The 26,235-nt window shown below is 45.1% G+C and overlaps 1 protein-coding gene across 4 annotated transcripts in view; it reads left to right on the top strand.

Moving 5' to 3' along the window:
* The window catches only part of HHAT (hedgehog acyltransferase), a 352,332-nt gene extending 326,910 nt beyond the window's left edge, over window positions 1-25,422 (top strand). For 2 of the 4 annotated variants that reach the window (XM_032136964.2, XM_058430849.1), the window contains one exon: window positions 22,923-25,162. In XM_032136964.2, coding sequence (XP_031992855.1) covers window positions 22,923-23,014 — 92 coding nt within the window. In that variant the 3' untranslated portion in view covers window positions 23,015-25,162. Of the gene's footprint in view, window positions 1-12,948; window positions 13,038-22,922 lie in introns of those variants that run through there. The other 2 variants (XM_058430847.1, XM_058430848.1) reach the window with 2 other exon arrangements.
* Window positions 25,423-26,235: the final 813 nt, after the last annotated feature.

Raw genomic sequence — 26,235 nt, 5'->3', positions numbered from 1 at the left:
AACCCAGGAAAGGGGCTAATGGAGCTGGAGGTGGGGGGCCCACAGGAGCCCTGAGTCCTGACCTTGAGAGGCCCAGAAATGGCATGGCTGAGGCTAATACGTCATCCATCCTGACTGACTCTGAACTGAAGGAAAGCCTAGCTGTCAAGAGCTGGAGGAAGTAATTGGAATAGATGCTGGATACACATCAGCCACTCAATCATGACATTTCCAACAGAGAAGTCTTAATGAGAAAAGCCTTGCCCACCCCAAGTAGTATTAAATGGGAGGGTGGATGGGATGGATAGATGGAATAGAGGGGATTGGAAGAGAGAGAGCAGGGAGTAGAGACAGGAATAAAGGAAGGAAAGAAAGAAAGAATGGAGGAATCAAAACAAATTCTTATCTCTAGCTCTCCAGCCGAAGGTCTTAAGAGTGAAAACAGAAGTAGCATACAGCCTTTCCTGCAGATGGTGGCTCACGATGAACCCCTTGCAGAGATTATGATGCCAGTAGTAAGGAAGTTGGCTTTGATTTCCTCACTTAATAAAGATTCAGAAACAGTAAAATTTGAGCTGCTACAGAGGGCAGAACCCAGGGCCCACTCTGTTCTTTGAGCACAGAGCCCAGCGTGTGAGCACCTGGAGATATCAAGGTGCCTGGCCATTGTAAACTGCTCCCAGCCAAGCGGCAGTCCCAGGCCTGGCCCTGCCTATGGAGGCTCCCCCGCAACTCAGTGCCCTTGCCTGTGCCCTCCAAGGGGGCTGCAGAACACCCTTCAGGCTGGTGCAGTATTAACAGCCTCACTCCTGTAGATCCATAAGAAAAAGGCACCAGCCTGTTAGAAGAATGGGGAAAGGGTGCAGAGAGTTCTCAGAAAAAGGAAATGCAAATGTCTCTGAAGCAAATGAGAAGACACTCAACCTCACTCTGCAAAAGAGAAATGCAAATTGAAAGTAGGACAAGGTACTACACCAGGTTGGCAAAGATCAAAAAGTTTCACCTCATAGATTCCTGTAGAAGTGTAAAGTGCCAGCTCCTCTAGAGAGAGCAGTTTGGCAGTATCTCTCAAAAGTGACCTGGCAGTTCCACTTCTAGGACTTTGACATCCAGACATAATTTCACACATGTGAAATGAAATATACAAGGATATCCATTGTAATAGCAAAAGATTGGAATGGACATAAATGTCCACCGGAGGCCACCAGGTGAATCACTTATGGCATATCCATTCTGCAGAATTCTTCTAAGCCATTAGAAAGATCAAAACAGCCTTATACATACATACGTGGGACAATTCCCAAGATATAGAACCTTAAAAAATAGGAAGGAACAGTGTATGTAGTACTTAGGTTCAAAAACAATACATATTTTAGAATGAAAAGTCAACTACCAGCTGGGTGCAGTGGCTCACGCCTGTAATCCCAGCACTTTGGGAGGCTGAGGTCAGCAGATAACTTGAGCCCAGGAGTTTGAGACCAGCCTTGGCAACATGATGAAACCCTTTCTCTTAAAAAAAATACAAAAATTATCTGGGTGTGATGGCGCATCCCTGTGGTCCCAGCTACTTGGGGGAGGGGGGTGCTGAGGTGGGAGAATTGCTTGAGCCTAAGAAGTTGAGGCTGTAGTGAGCTGACATCGCACCACTGCACTCCAGCCTGGGTGACAGAGCGACACCCTGTCTCAAAAGAAAAAAAAAAAAAGTTAAATAGCATTTAATGTGTATGTTTCTGTGTACATACAATATTTGTGGGAGGATAAACAAAGAAATGGGAACAGGAGATGCCTACAGGGAGAGGAACTGAGGGATTAGAGGAGTGAGGGGAGATTTCCTTTTCCCTGCCTACCCTTTGGTACATTTTGTATTTTATATTGTGCATTATCTGGTCAAAAAGAAAGAGATTAAATTTTTTGAAAAAAATCTAAGTCATGCTGGAGGCCAGAGCAGCTGAGGTGCTGGGGCAGGAGCTGGAGGGCAGGCCTTCTGCTTGTTGAGGGAGGGTCTTCATGGAGGATGGAAACCACCAGAAGGTGTGCCTCTGACAGTGGAATAGTGTGAAGGGAATAGTGTGACAGCAGAATAGTGTGACAGTGGAATAGTGTGACAGGGGAATAGTGTGATGGGAATAGTGTGACAGTGGAATAGTGTGACGGGAATAGTGTGACAGTGGAATAGTGTGACAGGGGAATAGTGTGACAGTGGAATAGTGTGACCGGGAATAGTGTGACAGGGGAGTAGTGTGATGGGAATAGTGTGACAGTGGAATAGTGTGACAGTGGAATAGTGTGATAGGAATAGTGTGACAGCGAAATAGTGTGGCAGTGGAATAGTGTGGCAGCGGAATAGTGTGACAGCGGAATAGTGTGACACTGGAATAGTGTGACACTGGAATAGTGTGACACCAGAATAGTGTGACAGCAGAATAGTGTGACGGGAATAGTGTGACAGCAGAATAGTGTGATGGTAATAGTGTGACGGGAATAGTGTGATGGGGAATAGTGTGACGGGAATAGTGTGACAGCAGAATAGTGTGACGGGAATAGCGTGACGGGAATAGCGTGACGGGAATAGCGTGACAGCGAAATAGCGTGACACGAATAGCGTGAAAGCAGAATAGTGTGACGGGAATAGTGTGACAGTGGAATAGTGTGATGGGAATAGTGTGATGGGAATAGTGTGACAGTGGAATAGTGTGATGGGAATAGTGTGACAGTGGAATAATGTGACAGCAGAATAGTGTGATGGGAAGTGTGACAGGAATAGTGTGACGGGGAATAGTGTGATGGGGAATAGTGTGACAGCAGAATAGTGTGATGGCAGAATAGTGTGATGGGGAATAGTGTGACGGGAATAGTGTGACAGCGGAATAGTGTGACGGGAATAGTGTGATGGTGGAATAGTGTGACAGCGGAATAGTGTGACAGTGGAATAGTGTGACGGGAATAGTGTGACAGCGGAATAGTGTGACAGCAGAATAGTGTGATGGGAAGTGTGACAGGAATAGTGTGAAGGGGAATAGTGTGATGGGGAATAGTGTGACGGGGAATAGTGTGACAGCAGAATAGTGTGATGGGAATAGTGTGACGGCAGAATAGTGTGACGGGAATAGTGTGACGGGACAGTGGAGTAGTGTGACGGGAATAGTGTGACGGTGGAATAGTGTGACGGGAATAGTGTGACGGGAATAGTGTAACAGTGGAATAGTGTGACGGGAATAGTGTGACGGCAGAATAGTGTGACAGTGGAATAATAGTGAGCCATGGTTGGCCTTTCCCATTCATGCACTGGTGACCAATAGAATCAAGGCAGTCCCCATTTCCACATGTCCTTAGCCCTGTCTGTTCCTGTGTCCTCTCCACCGGCTCTCAGTGTTCTAGAACCCACACCATGAATGCCTGGGTCCCTCCCTCCACTAAACTGTAGCTCTCCAAGGGCAGAAGCCAGTTCTCTCATCCCACGTGCCCTGGCTCTTGGCATAGTGCCCAGCACACAGAAAAGGCATAATAAATGTTGAGCGAATCATTCATTAACATCAGGAAACACCCTGGGGTTCTGATTTATTGTTTTACATTAGATTCTTTTCTCCCTACCCCAGCTGAAACGCAGCCTTTTAATTGCTGGTATCCCAGCACTTAGCCTACTGCTCTGTATATAGTAGGAGTTCAATAAGTGTTTAATGACGAGAGTCGCATGATGGTTAGTTTATCTTCAGATCAGATTGTTCCCAACCAAACGGCAAGAACAGAGCCACATCCTCCCCATGGAATGAGTACACGGCAGGCCCTAGGAAGGAGGTGGGAGGCTCTGCAATGGGAAGGGTTCCAACAGCCTGGGTCAGTACTCCTCCCAAGGGTGACGTCAGAGAAGTGCCAGGGGCACAGGGAGGGGACTGTCACAGTTCCTTCTTTGGACATCACCTCAAGCTCCAGTTTTTGGGACACAGATGGGAAGAAGTCCAGATCCAAGCCATAGGGCTGACCCTTGTAGACACTACCCCATCACTTTAGAGGAATCAGAGAAAGCCCATTGAAGGAGGCTGGTTCCACGTCCCGAACTGACCCAAAACCAAAGAAGCATCTGGAAACTCTACAAGGACTCCGTCATGTAAATACTGTGCTCTGAGGTCACAAACATCACCAGCCAGAAGCTGCGGCAGCTGAGGCCCCTTCCCTGGAGGCCAACAATTAACCCCATGGAAAGATTACCAGGAAGAGAATAAATAGCTGGGAAAAGTTTCCCAAAGGATCCCAGCCTCCCTGCCACTCCAGCTGCCTGAACAGAAAGCATGGAGGAGGCAGGGAAGGTGCTAATGCCTCATTAGTGACTGTCGCAATCACTGAGCTCCTGGCTGTCTTGACTGGCTTCTCTTCTGATCCACGCCAATGGCGCCCTGTCCTGTCTCCTCTGACCCTGTAGACAGTTGGTTACTGGTGTTTGATTCTGAGCAGATCAGCCAGTGAAGAGAAAATGCTTCCCTGTGAGCTCCTGCAAAGTGTAGGAAATTTAGGCAACCCAGTGAGCAGGGCCGCTGCGAGAGGGACTCTTCCTGGGGGTGCAGGGGATACCCATCCCAGCCTGGGCTTGGAGCACCCACCAGGACTTGCCTGTTGTCCCAGGCAGACCTGCCATTGATTGTAGGAACAGCGGTTCCTTCAGAGCAGGGTCTGTAAGGCACAAAAAACATCTTTCTCTGTAACCGCAGTGGAAAAAATGTATCTGAGTCACTTTATACGTCAGGTAAATATCCTTATGAGCACGTCATTAAAAAATTTGCCACTTCCCCTGACGTTTCTACAGCTTGCTAGAACACTGCCTTCTGCTCCAGTTACAGACAAATGCCCCTCCTCTGCCTGCTTCTGCAGTGGTCTTTTAGTTTATTCCTTGGACTGACTTTCTGGGGGGGAGGGAAGGATGATTTGAAGACCTATATTTTATAGGACTGTAACCTCTTAGAATTAGAAGGGACCTTTGTAGGGGTCATCTGGTCCCGCCTTCTCTCAGAGGCAGATATCTGCAATGGATGCCTTCCTAACAGCTTCTCAAACTGCCCAGATGCTGAGTGATTCCAAAGATGCCCACTTTCTGTTCGGAGGCTCTAAATGTTATGTGTTCCTTTTGACAGTAGCCAAAATCCATCTCCTGTCACTTCCATCCGTTGGTCTTGGTTCTGTCTTCTGGAGTGACATAGACTAAGTCCATTTCCCTTTCCAGGTGACCTCATGGTCTTTTTCTAGGCTACACTTTTATTTATCTTCATGTCCCCATGTGGAGCCCTTCTAGACCTCCCATAGAAGAGCCCTTCTAGACCTACATAGAGGAAGTGGCTTCTGTGTGACAGTGTCACTTGTACGGCATGGCACCTGGAGCTGGTCAGCCTAGCTGGAGTCCACAGTCATGCATGTGCTTTCTCTTACCCTCAGGCTGAGCACACATACCCCCCCCATCCCCCTGCCCTTTGAGCCCCTTGTTTCCCATGTGGCCTGAGAAGACAGCAGCAGTGACCATGGCTCCTCTCCAGGGCCAGGCAGCCGTGCTCATCCCCTGCTCCCCAGTGGCTCCATAGCCTTACACTCCTGCAGGGGAAGTGAGTCACTCCAGGAAGAGCAGCTATAGCATGAGACAGCCCAGTGCCTCTCTGCTCACTGCCAGCAGAGAACCCTTGGTCGCCAGGGTTTCCACGTGGGTTTGAGGGAGGAAGGGTAGAGATGTGGGGTCTTCTGTATTCCTTTTCTCTCCCCTGAACAGTGATATAAGAGCCCTTGCCCCATCCCCAGGCAGCTCTCATGCTTCTTTAGCAGAAAGGGCCCCCAGACTCCCTGACATCCCAGTGGGCCTCTCCCTGTGCTGCCTCTTCCTGGTGCCCAGGACCCCCTAAACGCCCTGTGCTCCCAAGGCATGGCAAACTGCTTCCCCTCCAGGGGCTGGCTGCAGGGGGAGATGTGGACAGCGCCACCACTGTAGCATCTCTGAGCTTGGATGCCTCTACCTGTGTTCCCCACACCCCTCCTTGTACAGGACCTAGGAGATGAGATGCCTTTTCCAAATATCATTTGTAAATGTTGGAGCCACGTTTTTTTCCGAACTAATCTCAGAACTGTTCTGTGCTCCTGTCAAGTTCCTTTTCAAGAAGGCAGCTCAGGTGGTTAAAATGAGCACTAGTGAGACCAAATCTATGGCCTCAGGATCCTTCACGAGAAGTGGCTCCACAGCCACCTACTGCATCACAGGCACAGCCCTGCCTGCTCTTAGGCAGGAGGAGCAGGGGAGACAGTGGGGATGCCTCTAGACAACCTAGTCCACTCCTGGATGAAGAGCAGCAGCTGCTGGAAGATTATGCACAGAAAAACTCTTGCTCCACAATACCTCCAGCTTTCAACCAGTCCCAAACTTCAGTGTGTTGATGAGCAAAATAGACTTTTGCAGACACAGTGGGAGCATGGAGGTGAGAACAAAGGCATCTTTGACAGGCAGGAACATTTCCTTCCCCTTCCAGAGCAGTGGCCGGCAATCCCAGCTCATCATCACTTCTGAGAGCTCTGGGAAGAGCTGCAGTGGCCATGGCTGCTGCCCCCGGGAACTTGGCTTTATCATTCTGTTCTTTGCTCAGAAATTCAAGTCAAGTAATTTAGAATTCTTTATCCAACAACTGCTCTAGGAAAAGAACATGTCAGAAGCATTTGCTGACATCAGCTTTGAGATGTTCATGTAGTTTAGGCATCGCTCTCTTTCCTTTCCCTTTCAGCTCTTTATGGCATTTTCATTTGGTGAAATTCCCTTTCAGCTCTTTATGGCATTTTCATTTGGAGAGTGGGTGTGTGGAGTGCATTCCTGCCCTTCCCTCCCTTGGTAAGTCCAGGTGTTTAGGGCCAGTGCGAGCCAGGTGCCTCTTCTCCCAGGCACTTCCACAAGTGTAGAGGATGCCTAGACTGTGGGCACTTCCGTCAATTGACTTTATGTTGCACAGGCTTGGAAAACGAGGGCCAAATGTACATAGAGGTTGTGGTCTTGATCAGAGGTTTTGCCACAACTATTATTTTTAATGGCCTGAAGCAGGGATCTGGCAGTCTTATGAATGGGTACTCCGAAGTCAACAACCCTGTGTTTCTTCAGTCTCGTCTTTGTTTATTCATTGACCATTTTACCATGCATGCCCTGGTTCTAGGGATGTAGGAACAAAGAAGGCAAGTTCATGGGCTCTCGGACCGGGTTCTACCTCCCATCAAAGGAGGAATCTCCTCCCTTATGTTCCAGCCCACACGCTGTCCTGCCCCTGCCCAAGGAAGCTCAGTCTCTCTAGCTTTCGTTGGGTGTCCAACAGCCCAAGTGTCCCTTTTCCTCCCGGCATCTCCTCTTTCCTCCCAGCCCTGCCCCTGAGGGTGCTCAGACCTCTTGACATCACTCTTCTAAAGTAGACTTTTATATATTTGCAGCAACTGTCTTCTCTTCTGCAGAGTCTTATCGTTCCCAGGTAGATATAAGTTCATCCATCAACCACTCCTTCCATATCATGTTCCCTCACTTCTGCCACTCCATATTTGTATAGTTGGATTAAGAAACAAAACGTGAGTTCAAGTCCTGGATATCCTTGTTAACCTTCTGTCTCGTTGATCTGTCTAATATTGACAGTGGGGGTGTTCTGCACCAAGCAGACCTAATAGACATCTACAGAACTCTCCACCCCAAATCAACAGAATATACGTTCTTCTCAGCACCACACTGCAATTATTCCAAAACTGACCACATAGTTGGAAGCGAAGCACTCCTCAGCAAATGTAAAAGAAGAGAAATCACAACAACCTGTCTCTCAGACCACAGTGCAATCAAATTAGAACTCAGGATTAAGAAACTCACTCAAAACCACACAACTACATGGAAACTGAACAACCTGCTCCTGAATAACTACTGGGCAAATAACGAAATGAAGGCAGAAACAAAGATGTTCTTTGAAATCAGTGAGAACAAAGACACAATGTACCAGAATCTCTGGGACACATTCAAAGCAGTGTATAGAGGGAAATTTATAGCACTAAATGCCCACAAGAGAAAGCAGGAAAGATCTAAAATCAACACCCTAACATCACAATTAAAAGAACTAGAGAAGCAAGAGCAAACAAATTCAAAAACTAGCAGAAGGCAAGAAATAACTAAGATCAGAGCAGAACTGAAGGAGATAGAGACACAAAAAACCCTTCAAAACATCAATGAATCCAGGAGATGGTTTTTTGAAAAGATCAACAAAATTGATAGACCACTAGCAAGACTAATAAAGAAGAAAACAGAAGAATCAAATAGATACAGTAACAAATGATAAAGGGGATATCACCACTGATTCCACAGAAATACGAACTACCACCAGAGAATGCTATAAACACCTCTATGCAAATAAACGAGAAAATCTAGAAGAAATAAATTCTTGACACATACACTCTCCCAAGACTAAACTAGGAAGAAGTTGAATCTCTGAATAGACCAATAACCGGCTCTGAAATTGAGGCAATAATTAACAGCCTTCCCAACCAAAAAAAGTCCAGGACCAGACAGATTCACCAGAGGTACAAAGAGGAGCTGGTACCATTCCTTCTGAAATGATTCCAATCAATAGAAAAAGAGGGAATCCTCCCTAACTCATTTTATGAGGCCAGCATCATCCTGATATCAAAGCCTGGAAGAGACACAACACAAAAAAGAGAATTTTAGACCAATATCCCTGATGAACATTGATTTGAAAATCCCCAATAAAATGCTGGCAAACCAAATCCAGCAGCACATCAAAAAGCTTCTCCACCACGATCAAGTTGGCTTCATCCCTGGGATGCAAGGCTGGTTCAACATATGCAAATCAATAAATGTAATCCATCTCATAAACAGAACCAAAGACAAAAAACCACATGATTATCTCAATAGATGCAGAAAAGGACTTCAACAAAATTCAACAGCAGTTCATGCTAAAAACTCTCAATAAACTAGGTATTGATGGAACGTATCTCAAAATAATAAGAGCTATCTATGACAAACCCACAGCCAATATCATACTGAATGGGCAAAAACTGGAAGCATTTCCTTTGAAAACTGGCACAAGACAGGAATGCCCTCTGTCACCACTCCTATTCAACATAGTGTTGGAAGTTCTGGCCAGGGCGATCAGGAGAATGAAATAAAGGGTATTCACTTAGGACAAGAGGAAGTCAAATTGTCCCTGTTTGCAGATGACATGATTGTATATTTAGAAAACCCCATCGTCTCAGCCCAAAATCTCCTTAAGCTGATAGGCAACTTCAGCAAAGTCTCAGGATACAAAATCAATGTGCAAAAATCACAAGCATTCTTATACACCAATAACAGACAAACAGAGAGACAAATCATGAGTGAACTCCCATTCACAATTGCTTCAAGAGAATAAAATACCTAGGAATCCAACTTACAAGGGATACGAAGGACCCTTTCAAGGAGAACTACAAACCACTGCTCAACGAAATAAAAAGGGACACAAACAAATGGAAGAACATTCCATGCTCATGGGAACGAAGAATCAATATTGTGAAAATGGCCATACTGCCCAAGGTAATTTATAGATTCAGTGCCATCCCCATCAAGCTACCAATGACTTTCTTCACAGAATTGGAAAAAACTACTTTAAAGTTCAGATGGAACCAAAAAAGAGTCCTCATTGCCAAGTCAATCCTAAGCCAAAAGAACAAAGCTGGAGGCGTCACGCTACCTGACTTCAAACTATAAGACAAGACTACAGTAGCCAAAACAGCATGGTACTGGTACCAAAACAGAGAGAGAGAGACCAATGGAACAGAACAGAGCCCTCAGAAATAACACCACACATCTATAACCATCTGATGTTTGACAAACCTGACAAAAACAAGAAATGGGGTAAGGATTCCCTATTTAATAAATGGTGCTGGGAAAACTGGCTAGCCATATGTAGAAAGCTGAAACTGGATCCCTTCCTTACACCTTATACAAACATTAATTGAAGATGGATTAAAGACTTAAATGTTAGACCCAAAACCATAAAAACCCTAGAAGAAAACCTAGGCAATACCATTCAGGATATAGGCATGGACAAGGACTTCACGTCTAAAACACCAAAAGCAATGGCAACAAAAGCCAAAATAGGCAAATGGGATCTAATCAAACTAAAGAGCTTCTGCACAGCAAAAGAAACTACCATCGGAGTGTGCAGGCAACCTACAGAATGGAAGAAAATTTTTGCAATCTACCCATCTGACAAAGGGCTAATATCCAGAATCTACAAAGAACTCAAACAAATTTATAAGAAAGAAAAAAAGAACCCCATCAAAAAGTGGGCAAAGGATAGGAACAGACGCTTCTCAAAAGAAGACATTTATGCAGCCAACAGACACATGAAAAAATGCTCATCATCACTGGCCATCAGAGAAATGCAAGTCAAAACCACAATGAGATACTATCTCACACCAGTTAGAATGACGATCACTGAAAAGTCAGGAAACAACAGGTGCTGGAGAGGATGTGGAGAAACAGGAACACTTTTACACTGTTGGTGGGACTGTAAACTAGTTCAACCATTGTGGAAGACAGTGGGGTGATTCCTCAAGGATCTAGAACTAGAAATACCATTTGACCCAGCCATCCCATTACTGGGTATATACCCAGAGGACTATAAATCATGCTGCTATAAAGACACATGCACACGTATGTTTATTGTGGCACTATTCACAATAGCAAAGACTTGGAACCAACCCAAATGTCCATCAGTGATAGACTGGATTAAGAAAACGTGGCACATGTATACCATGGAATACTATGCAGCCATAAAAAGGATGAGCTCATGTCCTTTGCAGGGACATGGATGCAGCTGGAAACCATCATTCTGAGCAAACTATCACCGTAAACGCCGCATGTTCTCATACACAGGGGCCTGTTGGCGGGTGGGGGTGGCAGGGGGAGGGTAGCATTAGGAGAAATACCTAATTTAAATGACGAGTTAATGGGTGCAGCAAACCAACATGGCACATGTATACATATGTAACAAAACCTGCATGTTGTGCACGGGTACCGTAGAAATTAAAGTATAATTTTAAAAAAGAATTTAAAAAATTAATAAAATCTGCTAAGTTTAGCTGTTTTTATCTTATTCAATTTTAACTTATTAGTGTTAGCTCATCCTCCAGCCTACCTAGTTTTTGGAACTCCTATCTCTGTTATCTGTGTCGTCACTGAGCCTTTTGTCATCTGCACAATTGGATCCCAGAGCTGTGGAGCTGAACATAAGGTGTAGGGGAGGAGCATAGTGGCCCCAGAGTTTGCCCTCAGCCTTCGGTGGCACCTTCACATAAGGCCTCAAATGAAGACGCAGACTGTGCCTATGGCAAGAATCCAGGCTGCCTGTCTGCATGCTAAGCACACAGTAGGTGCTTCATAAATATGGATGTGGGTGAGCAGTTGTCAGGGGTGTCTGACAAGAAGCCTGATTCATAGTGTGCCATCCCTGTTTCAGGAAAGTGGCTTCCATAAGCTCATTTGCTAGGCAGCATCCACTGTGTTTTATAGTGTGGTCATGAGTTAATAATGCACAACACTCCTAATTAGGCTGGAATAAAAACACAGGTTAAAGAAGAGAAACAGCTGGGGAAGTGTGTTCTGACTGTGCAGCCTCTGGCTCCAGGGGCCTGATTTGGGGGTATAGCAACCACTGCAGTGGACAGGTTTCTGGAAAGCAGGTCCCCTACCCAGTTGTCCCTGGAGAGAATATTTTTTTTTCAGCACCCCTTCTGCTTTTGCTGTCAGAATAAGAAAAAGTGGCTGTGGCTGGTTCTCCCCACTCCCTGCATTTCAGGTGGAATGATTTTACTTCATGGAAGTGAGTGCTTTAGTAAGTGCTTGCCTCCAGGGCTTGCATCGGGAGTTAGGGAAGTATGAAAAATGTCGTAGAAGTTGGCCTCATCAGGATGTGAAATTGACTGTGAACAGTGTGCTTTATTAAAGACAACTGTTTGTGCTGGTTAAAATGTGCACTCAGCTCCCAGCAAGGATCTCTTGCTCAGAATGGAGGAAGCTCCCTGAGGGTGGTCCCAGCTGCCCCTTCCTCTGTCTCTCCTTGCCAAATCCCCTTGCAGGCTCAGCCCTTAGCAGGGGCCATATAATTGTGGCTTTAACAGTTTTAATAGAGGGTCATGCAGGCACTGAGAACATGCTCTTCAATGCTCACAGTCTAAATTAGGCACTAACCAAGACAAAGGATATAAGCATGCTCATCTATGCTTTCTCTGTCTCCCACTACTTGTTGTTACGAGAAAGGGCGGCCCCAGGAGATGGGGGGACCGCGTGAGTGAGTGCTAGCTGAGGTCTGAGAACACCATCCTGAAGCTTCTCCCTCCCCGTTACCTTGAGCACCTGGAGTAGGGGGATGAAATGAGATTTGGAGGCCAAGGATTTAAAGGAAAAGAATCCCGGCCAGCAGGATTCACCATGTGACCTGAAGCAAGCTGCTGCTGTCTGAGCTTCAATGGCCAAGTGTACTGTGGAGTCACACAGCCCTGAGTTCTAATGTCCAGTGAGCGTTTAGACCTTGGGAAAGCTACTTCTCTGAGCCTTAGTTTCCATATCTACTAAATGGGGCTGGTGACACCTGTCTGATAAGGTGGTTGTGAGAATGAGGGATGTACACAGCCAAGGCACATGTAATGCTCAGTAAATGTCTGTCTCCTCTGCTCCACGCGTGAGCACGCAGTTTAGTAGAATGCCCTTCCCCCTGCAGATTCCCCTACAGCAGTAGTTCCCAAAGTGTGGTTCTCAGACCAGCAGCATCCATATCACCTGGGAACTTGCTAGAAATGCAGATTCTCAGGCCTACCCCAGATCTACTGGATCAGAAACTGGGGGGTGGGGCCCTGCAGTCTGTGTTTCAGCCTGTCCTCCAGGTGGTTCTGATGCAGACTTGCTGTTCTGGGATTTTCTGCTTCAATTTCGAACAGATGACAACCATCTAGTCCTTTTTCCTGAGAGGATGTGAAAGTGACAGCTGACCATTTTTTGAAAAAACTGTGAGGCCTGAACACCGGGGTTTGAGTTCCAGGTATGTAAACTCTGTGAGGGTAAGGAATTATTATTAGAACCTTAAGGTAGCAAAAGCCTGTTCTTCAAAGCTTCTGTCCATCTCCCTGTGTGTGTGGAGTTAGAACCAGTGGTTTATAGGCTCAGAAGCCTGGGGCAACTTTGCTGTTGCTGTGTATCTTTTGATAAGATAACCAGCCCTCTGATGGGAGAAGGCTCCTGCCTTATAGGCTTATTAAGATTAAAACTCTAAATTTAGCTCTGGAGGAAGGTCTGCAGGCTTAGGGCCATTTGATGAATGACTCCACGGTATCTACAGACTGCAACTGCTAGAGTAAATAAGATGTAAATACAGCTGCCAAGCCACCTTATCATTTCCCCCTATCAGATCTGAACATGGTTAAACTAAGTGCTGTCAGAGCCAGCTCATTGAATGAAGGCAGCAGTGCATAAAGTCATTCTGAATAATTAATGAAATGATGGCTGTGAAGCTGATGGGATGGTGCAGAGAGTGCCAGGGCAGGACCAGTGTGTTTCCAGATCTGGTGTCAGCACCCGAGGACTAGGGTCTGGTGCATGAGGCAGTTCTTTAAGGAAAGAAGCACTCATCCTCCAGTGGCCTCAAAATAGAAAATGCCACCAAAGCAGAGATATGTACATACAGTTGGGGGCTGATATTCAGGATATTTAACAAATGGCAGGGCACAGGCATGGACAAGTGGATCCAAAGAGATGGTGGCCAAGTGCAGGAGCAGGCCCTTGGGGCCCCTGCAGAACCACATGTGACTCCTCTTTTTGTAGCAGAAGACAAGTCCTGAGGGAGAGGCCAGGACCATGGCTTTTCCTCACTCTAGGGTAGCGTATCGTTCTTTTAATGTCAAGTATAGTCTCTCTGATGCACACCAGCTGAGTGTCATCCTTGAGGGCACATGCTGAGGCTATGCTCAGGGTCAGTGAGAGAGGCCTCCAAATTCATCAGTCACCAAGTCTTATAAATCCCTCTTTGGCAGCATCTCCCAGAGTCACCTCTTTCCCTTCATTCTACTTCCCCATTGGCTATATCCTTCTCTGAGCCAGCCCATTAGCAAACCCTCTGGAGGTTGAAATTCATCAGTCTCACATTGGTCTTAACCAGGTTGGCTGTATGGACTGTTACATGTGCACAGTGCACCCCACGGACATGGATGGATATGTTGGTGACATTTAAGAATCGTATTAGGTTGGTGCAAAAGTAATTGTGGTTTTGCCATTGAAAGTAATGACAGAAACTACGATTACTTTTGCTCCAACCGAATATACCCTTCACATTTGCAGACTTACGTTTGACCAAGAAGAGTTTGTCTTGGGAGGTGAATCTTGTTTTCTTTACAACCTGGTAGTTCTTAGGAGTAATGGGAATCTCCTCTCTTTCCTTTCGTAGAATGGTTTTGAGTCACTGGGGGACATTGCTCTATGGGGCCAGAAAGTAAGAATCTACCATTTTAGCTGTAAGTAATAGCGCTGTTCAACCCTCAGAACTGGGAACCAGAAAGGTGATGACTGCACAGTGGATGAGCCAGAGGGACAGCAGGCAGTGAGGTGCTGGAGCCTCTAGCTAGAAAACTTGCCTTGGTGGAAGGAGGGAGGAAGTTAAGGTGGTATTAATGCTAGATAAATAGTGGATAATGGTAGATTCAAAAAACTAAGGGACAGACATCTTTCAGACTGTTTTCCACATAGGACTCAACCTGACACCCTGGGCTTGGGATGTGGGCTCTGGGTCTTTGTGAGGCGATGTGGCTTCAAGCAAGAATATCACTGTTATCGCTTCTCGGCCTTTTGGCTAAGATCAAGTGTGAGAATATCACTGTCGGATTGAAATCAAAACCAAAGTTTGAGAATCTGCTAGCTGGGTGCTCTATGACAAGTTATTTACCTTTCTGAGCCTCAGTTTCTCCCTCTTAAAATGAGAATAGTAATTTCTACCTCAGAGTGTTATAAGAATTAACTAAGATTGTTTATTCTTTGTAAATGGTATAATAGATTGCATATTCTTTGTAGACCATTTGCATGTAGATGGAGACTATGGTGCTGGGTGGCTAGGAAGAAAGCTTCCCTGAAGTTTGTTCATGTGCCGGCCATCAGCCATTTTCTTCTAAAAATGGGTACCAGTAGGGTGTGGTCTTTGAGAAAGCCCTGTTAGAGACAAGATGGCGGCCACAGGCTCGGGAATGCTGCCCAGCCTGACAGCCAAGTGAGCCTCTGGTAGGGTAATTGATAGCTCAGATAAAATTCAGCAACTCAATTAACTCGTCTCCCATTAGGATGGATTGATTTCTTCCTTGGGATAGGAATTTGTGCTGGTTCAGCAACAACAGCCTTCCCACTGCTGAATGCATCTGTGTGGTTAAGAAAGCTTTTCCAGTCCTGCTCCCCAGAGGCCTCAGCGGAAGAAGGTGTGATTAGGGGAGCCCAGTGTTCAGTCCTACACATGACATGTCCCCCTCCCCCTAGGAAGATGAAGGACTAAAGGTCCATCATTATTTTATTTTTATTTTTATTACTTTTTTTTTTTAGACAGAGGCTCACTCTGTTGCCCAGGCTAGAGGTGCAGTGGCACAATTTTGGCTCGCTGCAACCTTTGCCTCCTGGGTTCAAGTGATTCTCGTCCCTCAGCCTCCCGAGTAGCTGTGATCACAGGTGCATGCCACCATGCCCTGCTAATTTTTGTATTTTTAGTAGAGACCAAGTTTTGCCATGTTGGCCAAGCTGGTCTTGAACTCCTGGCCTCAAGTGATTTGACCGCCTCAGCCTCCCAAAGTGCTGGGATTATAGGCATGAGCCACTGTGCCTGGCCTACCATCATTTTAAAAATGAATTCTGGGCCAGGCACGGCAGCTCACACCTGTAATCCCACCACTTTGGGAGGCCAAGGCAGGCAGATCACCTGGGGTCAGGAGTTTGAGACCAGCCTGACCAACAAGGAGAAACTCTGTCTCTACTAAAAATACACAATTAGCTGGGCATGGTGGTGCATGCCTGTAAATGCAGCTACTCAGGAGGCTGAGGCAGGAGAATCACTTGAACCTGGGAGGCAGAGGTTGCGGTGAGCCGAGATCGTGCCATTGCACTCCAGCCTGGGCAACAAGAATGAAACTCCGTCAATCAATCAATCAATCAATCAATCAATCAATACGTTTTCCCACATCTTTTGTCTGAACACCCTGAGGCATAAAAAGCCCAAGACATCGCAATGCTTAATCTATGATTAATGCTGCAAGTCTGATTTGCTAACATCCCAATGTTATCTTTAAAATTTTCAAATGTCAACTTCATTGAGACATAGTAAATGCATCATTCAAGGTATACAATTGGCTGAATTTTGCCAGTTTTGTACACCCTTGAAATCATTCTCACAATCAAGATATAAAACATCATCATCCCAAAAGATTCCTAGGGCCCCTGCACAACCTGTCCCCGCCCAGCCCCAGGCAACCCCCGATATGCTTTTTGTAACTATAAGTGTACATTTTATATAAATTATATAGACTGTATTATTTTGCCAAGGGCTTCGTCACTCAGCATAGTTTTGTTGTGGTGGTGGTAAATTACACAAAACATAAAATTTACCATTTTAACCATTTTTAGGTGGCATTAAGTACATTCATACTGTTATGCAGTCATCACCATCCGTCTCGAGTTTTTTTCGTCTTCCAAAACTGAAACTTTATACCCCTTAAACATTACCTTCTCATTTCCCCTCTCCCTTGAGCCCCCGGCAACCATCATTCTACTTTGTGTCTCTGTGAATTTGATTACATATTTTGTAGAAATTGAACCATATAGTATTCTTTTGTGTCCGGCTTATTTTACTTAATATGATGTCTTTAGGGTTCATCCATGTTGTAGCATGTGTCAGAATTCCTTCCTTTTAAAGGCTAAATGATCTCTTGTATTTTTACACCATATTCTGCTTATCCGTTCATTTGTTGATGGATACTTGGGTTGCTCCCGCCTTTTGGCCGTTGTGAATTATTCTATGAACATGGCATACAAATACCTCTTCTAGTTCCTGCTTCATTTCCTTTGGATATTGGTATGGTTTGGCTGTGTCCCCACCCAAATCTCATTTTGAATTATAGCTCCTCAATCCCCATGGTCATGGGAGGGACCCGGTGGGAGGTAGTTGAATCATGGGGGTGGGTTTTCCTGTGCTGTTCTCAGGATAGTGAGTAAATCTCATGAGAACTGATGGTTTTATAAAGGGCAGTTCCCCTGCACATGCTTTCTTGCCTGCCACCATGTAAGATATGCCTTTGCTCCTCCTTCGCCTTCTACCATGATTATGAGGCCTCCCCAGCCATGTGGAACTGTGAGTCCATTAAACCGCTGTTTCTTCATAAATTACCCAGTCTTGCATATGTCTTTATTAGCAGTGTGAGAATGGACTAATACAGATATGTATGTGGTAATTCCCGGTTTAATTTTTGGAGGTGCCTCCATACGGTTTTCCACAGTGGCTGTACCATTTCATATTACCTTTTATTTTTATTTATTTATTTTTTTTTATTTTTCTGAGATGGAGTCTCACACTGTCACCCGGGCTGGAGTGCAGTGGTGCAATCTCGGCTCACTGCAACCTCCTCCTCCCAGGTTCAAGCGATTCTCCTGTCTCAGTGTCCCCAGTAGCTGGGATTACAGGCGCCTGCCACCACACCCCACTTATTTTTTGTATTTTTAGTAAAGAAGCGGTTTCACTATGTTGACCAGGCTGGTTTCAAATGCTTGACCTCGTGATCCACCCGCCTCAGCTTCCCAAAGTACTGGGATTACAGGTGTGAGCCACCGCGCCCGGCCACACGTTACCTTTTAAACAAGGTTTTTTACTGGACCTGTTTCTTATTCTGATTATCCTTTCTCTTTTCAGAAAACATACCCTTTGACTTCACTTGGCCCTGTGTGATGATGCTCTTTTCCGTCAGTATCAAACCTCGGGCTTTCCATTCCTTTCAGACTGATGTAATTGCCCAGAGAATTGGTCAGCCATAATAACGCCAAGTAAAGTTATCACTTAGTTAATTAACCAAGTTATTACTTGGTTATTACAAGTTACTGCTGGCCTTCGCTTCAGCCATTTCCCTCTGTGTCCTACCTGTTTCTCATTAGCTGTAGTTATTATACAGCTCACTGATACCCTATTAACAATGTCATTATACAACCACCTACATCCTATTAACTCCACCTACTATGCCACCTACGTTGGTCCTCTTAATTGAATCTATTGTGCCATACATCCTAGTTATCTGCATTTAGCTATGTCTGTCAAATAATCTGTCCCATTAACTATATTATCCAATCTCTTGCAACTGTTGTCTGACTTTCTAGAAACCTGTTCATATATCTTTGATGCTGCCTAGCTGTGATCTTTTTAAAAACTGATCACCTGTTTAGATCTTGTTAGATCCAGATATCAAAAGCCCAGCAGGAAATTACACATTGATTCTGGGGACCCAGCCTTGAATGTGCAGAGTGTGTAGGGGGCTTCAGCCCTAAAGTACACTCTTAAGAAGGATCTTTTCCTTTGACCAATAGCATACTGCCCACCAGGCAGTATGAGCCACATTAATGGAGAGAGAGACAGAGAATGTGAGAGTGTGTATGTTGGGAGGATGCCTTGTGGGAAGAATGGGGTTGGCATGAAAGGAATGGGGGTTGGGAGTCTCACTCCTGATGGAGAAGGGAGAGCCTGGAAGGAGAATACCCAGTGGGGAGGGGTGCATGGGTCAGGGACAGTGGACTGCAGGGGGAGGAAGTCAGAGTTTGTCAGGGCAGAACCCTTTTTGACACCAACATTTTTTGTTAGTGACCAACAAGCCTGCATGACTGTGCACCATAGCAGCCCTCGGAATGTTGCCAGAATGACAGCTTCTCCCCTTTGCTTTCCAGCCTTACCATTCCACTGTTATTTGAGCTGCTGATGAAGATGAGGCTCTGCCCCAAGCCTGCCCCTGCCCCCTTGGGCCACATCAGTGCTTGCTTAGCAGGCCCACAGTCAGAGACCTCGTGCCTACAGGCCACCAACGAGAGAGAGGTCAACGGCTAGGAAAGGGCCAGGCACATAGCAAGTGCTTGCGAAGTAGTTGGCTGAGTAGTGCTGAAGGGTGACGTGTAGAATCTGTCTCTCCCTGAGGAGGTGTGGTGTTGACCTGTCCCCTTGCCTGTGTGTCTGAGCCACAGTGATGGGAGCTCTGAAGGCCTCCAGGGAGGATGGATCCATCTGGAAGCTCAGGGACAGTACCTAACTGCATTGGGATAAATGGTATTCCTCCCGGAATTCATGTGGACCTGGTACCTCAGCATGTGACTTCATTTGGAATCACCATTTATGATGATTCTGTCATCACAAATCTTACTCCTGAGGTCAGGAAAGGATAAGGAGCCCTTGACAGCTGTCTGGTACATGCCAGGTCTACTGTCTGTAGGAACGTGTGTGCTTTAAAAAGTCCAGTGAGCTGTGGGTATGTAACAGAATTATCAAGTGGCCCTATATTAATCTTTTGTATTTCTAAAACACGTTTTAAAAGCACTACCAAATCTGTGATCTTATTTTATTTGCATGCCTTTAAAAAATTATTCTGAGCTCTCATTGTGTAGATGGGGAAACTGAGGCCCTAATAGGGTCTCATAGTACAGTCAGGATTGTAAGTCTCCTAAATGCTATCTAGCCACCTCTCTGGATGATGATATACAGTAAGAATGGGGAGAATTTTCAGAACCTAGCTATGGCCCGTGCTAAACATATCTATGCGTCACCTCTGGGCAGTCTTGGGGACTGTCTTCCTTACAGCCCTGTGTGTAAGGCAGAAGCTTTCACAGGGTGTCACTTGATAGCCACGGGTGCCAAGCAGAGCTGTGCAATGCCCCAGGCCTAGCATTGTGTAAATGAAACATTCCCATTGGCCTATCTTCACAGCTGGCCTCTGGGCTCCATGTTTACCAAACACTGCTGATGCCTCACTCCAAACACAGCTGGAGTCCAGGAGTGCTTTCTGTGTCCAAAGCCCACTCCCCTCATCCTGCTCCCTGAACCCACTGAGGAGCAGGTGTTGGCCGGTCCCCTGGCATCTGTGCCTGAGCCACAGTAATGAGAGCTCTGAGGGCTTCCAGCAGGATGGGTCCATCTGGAAGTTCTGGGAAAGTACCTGGCTGTACTGAGCTAGTGTTCCCCTGCAAATTCATGTGTACCTGGCACCTCAGAATGTGACTTCATTTGGGAATAGGTTCTTTATGGATATAACTTGTCAGGCATTTTGAGAGGAAATCCTCCTGGGTTTGGAGTAGCCTTTAAATCCAATGATTGGTGCCCTTATAAGAAGAGGAGAGGACAGAGGGAAGAAGGCTCTGTGAAAATGGAGGCAGTGATGCTGCCATAAGCCAAGGGATCCTAGGAGCCACCAGAAGCTGGAAGAGGTAAGGAAGGGTTCCTGCCGACACCTGATTTCACACTTCTGGCCTCCAGAACTAAGAATACATGTCTGTTGTTTTAATCCACTAAGTTTGGTAAGTTGTTATGGCAGCCACAAGACACATACTGGCTGCCTAGCAGGAGGTGGAGCTGTGGGGCTGGTCCTGGAGCCAGGCTGCCAGGGGTCCTCTGCTGCCCTTGCCTCTCTTGCCTGCAGGGCCTGGGAGAACACTGTGGAAAGCCAGGCTAAGGTGCAAGGAAGGCCAGGGCTTGACTTCCCTGTTGTCACTCTAATCTTGGTGGAGAAAGACTTCTGTGCCCTCTCACCATTATTGTTATTACCTTTTTTTAGTTCCCATGCTATGCCAGGTACCGTTCAAGTCTTTACATCATTTCACTCCATCCTTGTAAGGACACTATTCAGTAAGTTGCTGTATCCCTAGTTTTTCATTTGAGATTCATTAACAGCTGGCAAGTGGCAGAGCCAGAATTTGAACTCATCCCACTTAAGAGCCTGCACATATACCACTATGCTACAGTGACTTCCCTATGCCATATTAATAATCATGACAGCTAATGGTTGACATAGCAAGAAGAGAACCCGTAACCACCCCCAGGGGCTTCCCGCAGCTTCCTTCCTATTCCTACCACTGTCTGCCTGCCTCCTCCCTATGCAGCAGCCACGTCACATGATCCCCATTCCTTGGATGGCCTGTAAGGTTACACATCAGGTGGTCTTCCTCTAGTAGCTGGTCCCTGTCCCTTTCCATCTGACAAACTCTTGCTCAGCCCACGTGGCCCAGTTTAAATGTGCTCTGTGCATTCCATCATCTAGTGCTTACCACATGGATCATAAATCCCGCTGGTGTATGTGCGTGTCTTTCCCAAGTTGGAGTGGGAGTGCCTTTGACATGGGACTGGGTCTTTCCATTTTGGCATCTTGTATCTTCCCCAGCATCTCTGGCTCTCCAAAACCCCCAATAAATGTTTGAGTAAGTGAAACATGCAGGAGACATGAAGATTGTTAAGTAACAAATACTCAGCAGAAAGGGCTGTTAATTTTAAAAAAAGAAGAAAAAGAAAAGAACATCAGATATTCTAAGACAAGTATTTGTAGAGGGAATCACTAAAAGCTTTCAGTTTTGAAAGCAAATATTTAATTTAGGCTCCCCCTTCTGTGTGCTTACAAATGGCACTAAATTCAGGATAATGCTCAATCTACATTTTGAGATTTACTATGGGACTCATGGACTTTAAGAAAAAAATGTAGTTCATTGTAAATGCCTACATTTCACAGTCACTTTTAACACACACAATTGGATTGACAAAGGTAATTACTTCCTAGCTAGTCATATTCAAAAGAAATGTCAAAAATTTAAACTTATAAAGCTCTCTGTGAAATGTTGTGATGCCCCAATCAAATGACGCTCCTGATCTTGCCCGGCACCCTTTCCCTTTTGGCTGCTGGCACCTTCCTGTCTCATTGCCAAGGACAAGCCATGTCTGCGTGTCTCTATCCCACCCCCCACCGCTTAGAATTCTTGAAACCTCTGGGGAGGCTGACCACGAAGGACAGAGGACCCTATATTTGGGCTTCTGGAACCTAAATGCCCCAGGGCTCAGAGCTCCTATTAGTGCTATTTCACACTTACTGCAAGTTAAGAAAAAAAAAAACACAACGGTGATGATGATGGTGATTTTTGTGTCTTGTCCATGAATCACACAATATTATTCTAGGGGGAAACGTACCCTGATTTCAAACAACTCATCTAAAAAGTATAGATTTTGGAACATGACCTACATGTTTACAGTGCCACATGAGACTATAATTTTTCTCACTCAGACTCATGGACTTTTTTCCTTTTTCAATTACTAACTGCTTTAGTCCTTTAAACATGGATTCTTTTTTTAACACCAATACTGGGTCTAACTCTGTGGCCCAAGCTGGAGTGCAGTGGTGCATTCATAGCTCACTGTAACCTCTAAACTCCTGATCTCAAGTGATCCTTCCTCCTTGGCCTCTCAAGTAGCTAGGACTACAGAAACACGCCACCACAACTGGATGGCTGGCCTATTTATTTATTTATTTATGGTAGAGATGAGGTTTCATTATGTTTTCCAGCTTGTCTCCAACTCTTGGACTCAAGTGATCCTCCCACCTCAGCCTTCCAAAATGCCGGGATTACAGGTGCCTGGCCCTAAACATGGATTCTTTAAAAGCTTGCCCTATTTCTAAACGTGGTTTGTGTTTGCAATAGTGCACTCCTCATTTTATGCTGACTCTGATGGGAATGTAGGACTCAATTGCTGAAGTTGTTGTTACAGCAGACTTTCCAGGAGGCCTTTGTCATTTCTCAGGTTGCCTTCTTCAAAAGGGGACAGTTTGCCCATGTGGGACGTCCTGCCCCAAGCATTTCTAACTGCTCTTCCATCTGTGTCCTCCCTCTGCAGGCTGGCCATGGGTGACCCTCTCTGTCCTGGGATTCTTGTACTGCTACTCCCACGTGGGCATTGCCTGGGCCCAGACCTACGCCATGGACTAATGCTGTTGGGCCCAGGCCAGTCCTTGCTGCTGGCCTCCAAGGCAAATAGTGCTTCACCCTGACCTCTCACTCCAGGACAGCCTCTAAGGGATTTGATCTGCTCATCTTCAGTTGAATGTCTTCACTCCAGGACTGGATGCTGGATCTCATAGAAAATTCACAGCCAGACAATCTTCTAATCTGGAGTCTTTGAGATCTTCTACCCCAACCCATCATTTTCCTATTGAGGAAGCTGGGGTCCAGGGCAGTCATGTGTCTTGCCCAGCTACACAGGGTGACATTTTGGTCTAGAACCTAGTCTCATGAGCCCTTTGCATTCTTTCCTCTTAAGCAAGAATAGAATGTAGTGGACATTTACTGATTGAGACACAGAAATCCTGATTAGTGATAGGCCTGTCTTCTGGGCAGTATTTCTAAAATATTTGAGTGACATTGATGTTTGAGTGACATTGATGTTTAAGTGACCTCCTTCATCACATCCTGCAGTGTCTCTAGAAGCAGCACTAGGGTTTGAGCTTCACGCTTCAGCCCCTCTGTAGGAAGGAGACCAAGCCACAGCTGTCTTTTGAATTACCTAGTCCAAGAAGATGGTAGCAGCCCTGTAGCATTCTAAGGCATCTATACCCAAGGAGTCCTGTGATTTGAGCTTCAGCAGGGTGATCTCCATTAGGTTGCTTGTTTCTGAGATTTGCAGAGAAGTATAACATGGTAGTTGCTCTACCTTACAGTTAGTTGTTTCTTAATAAAGAAGCAGAGTTTAGAAACCACAGGATAGTGTATCCACAGATGGCTGTTATCAAGGCTAGTCATGAGGACGGTGTCCTGAAGCCTTGTCCACCCTCTCCATACAAGTCTCACAAGTCATCTTCCTGCTCAGTGATTCACGTTTAGTGGTTGATATTGTTATGGTTTGATTCAAACCATTGTAGAATTATTTTGAATATGTTTGAGGAAAATGTTTAAAATCTAAATATACTCACATAACTTGATTATTCACTCCTCTGAAAAGGCTACCAAAGTTCCCAAGTGGTAGATAATTCAGAAGACTTCTGTTTGAATTTGGATTTTTTTTTTTTTTGGAGTGGGGAGGGGTAAAGGAGCCTTAAAATTTGAATCCATAATATATCTAATTACAGGAGAATTTACAACATCTCAAGTACGTAAATTAAGTTGTCATTGAGTGAAAGGTTCACTTGGACCTAGTGCTGCCTCCTGTTTATTACATAGCATGGCCCTTATGTCTTGAGTTGAGGTTATCAACTCAATGAGGCTTAAGCTCCTAGAATACAGGACCATTTTGTTGATTGTCTTTCTTCATAGCTTCTCTGCTTGGCAAAGAGATAGGAGGGGGCCAGATACTGACTACCTGGGGTAGGCACATTATGTGTTAAAGCAAAAGACAGAGACCAGAGAGGGGCAGGTAGACCTGCACAGCAGCAGCCTCAGCAGCTGTCTTGGTAAAGGAGAGAGACAGACACGGGGCCGATAGTTCCAGGGTGCTCAGGAGTTTTAGGAGGGAATGAGCCTCAGGGAGGAGTGAGCACCTAAATGAACGCAGTAAACCTTCATGGACTAACAGTGATTCAGGATTTGTGGCCAGCCAGAGGGATTTTGACTGAAGTTTACTTGGAAAGAAAGGGCTTGCTAAGAAAAAAAGGAGTAAAAATGATGATATGGAAGTGTCTAATATATGTGTACATGTAAGTAATACAAAAGTTTTGAGCTCTTCCAAATATACCATTTATATAAAAACAAATAGGTTTATTCATTCATTAAACTATTTTGGAAGAGTCTGGATATATTTGAAAGTGGTAATCCTGAATCTCTTTTAAACTATTATATGATTCCTAATGGTTCTCAGGAATTAATAAATGATTACTGTGTTTAGCTCTGTATTTGATGCTGATTAATTAATATGTGGATTATCTAGGACCATTGTTTTGCTTAACCTCTTCCTACTCCGCAGTTGTAATATGAAAATGATAATGCTTCTCTCCTCATGCATATTCACTAAAATCTTGTAGTTACTCTGAATGGTGGCGCCTGGGCACACAGAAGGGTCCAGCCAAAGACACTGGACATGTCATCAGCCCTGGACAACTTCAGGCGCAGTGTTGGGAAAAGACTAGACAAGGTCCCAAGGTCAATTCCAGCCCCTGGATCCTCTGATCCCAGCCTTGCTCTGTGGGCAAGCCCAAGAGCTCCAAGTACAATCGCCAAAATGCTACCCAAGGAGGGAAGCAAGATACCTGAAGGACACCCAAACCTCAGTCATTCTAATTCTTGGGACCACGCAAGAAGACTGAAAGGTTATTATTTTTTCAAATTAATTCGAAGTGTCAGCAGAAAACATTTTGTTTCATTAAAGACAGCAGGCCTCAAGAAAAAATAAATCAATGAACAAATAATTGTATTATAATCTATGTAATGGGAGAATAGCAATCTAGGTGGGGGGAGGGGGCAGCTTCCTCTTACAGAAATTGAGACTGCTCACCTGCTTATTTAAAATAATAATATAACCATTGACTAAACATAGTAAGTTAACCATAATATAATGAGTTTGGTTTTTAGCAGATGTATCAGAATATATCCATACAATAGGATTTCCTTCAGTGTGAACAACATGAGAAGCCAAATTATGATACTACTGGCCTCAGCACATTTTGAGAAAGCCTCTCTGAGGCCTTTCTCAGGGAAATGGTTTTATTTTAAAACAAAAAACCCTCTTTTTAAAATCATTGAACTCCATTTGGCACCCAAAACATGGCATTCATTACTTAGCTCTATATTACTGGTCCTTTTGACTAATTACAAGAATCATATTCACAGAGATGTTTTGCAACATTGAAGAGATCTAGACAGAATGCTTTAGGCTGGGTGTGGTGGCTCACACCTGTAATCCCAGCACTTTTGGGAGGCTGAGGCAGGTGGATCACTTGAGGTCAGGAGTTTGAGACCAGCCTGGGCAACAGAGTGAGACCCTGTCTCAAATGAAAAGAAAAGAAAAAAAAGAATAAGTTATTAGTGATAATTTTGAAACATCAGTAATTTGGAATTTTAAACAATATCACCCTTATATTATTTTTATAATGCTTTTGTGCAATTTGATTAAATCATGGGTAAGGAAACATTAAAAATACTGTACCCCTACTGTGATCCTATAAGGTCAAGTAGAGGCTTGTAGGTCAGATTCCTCATCCCCTAATTAAGTTATACTGTCT

The sequence above is a fragment of the Hylobates moloch genome, unplaced genomic scaffold (genome assembly GCF_009828535.3).
Source record: "Hylobates moloch isolate HMO894 unplaced genomic scaffold, HMol_V3 SCAFFOLD_18, whole genome shotgun sequence".
NCBI classification, from domain to species: Eukaryota; Metazoa; Chordata; class Mammalia; order Primates; family Hylobatidae; genus Hylobates; species Hylobates moloch.
This window is presented reverse-complemented; position numbering and strand designations above follow the sequence as displayed.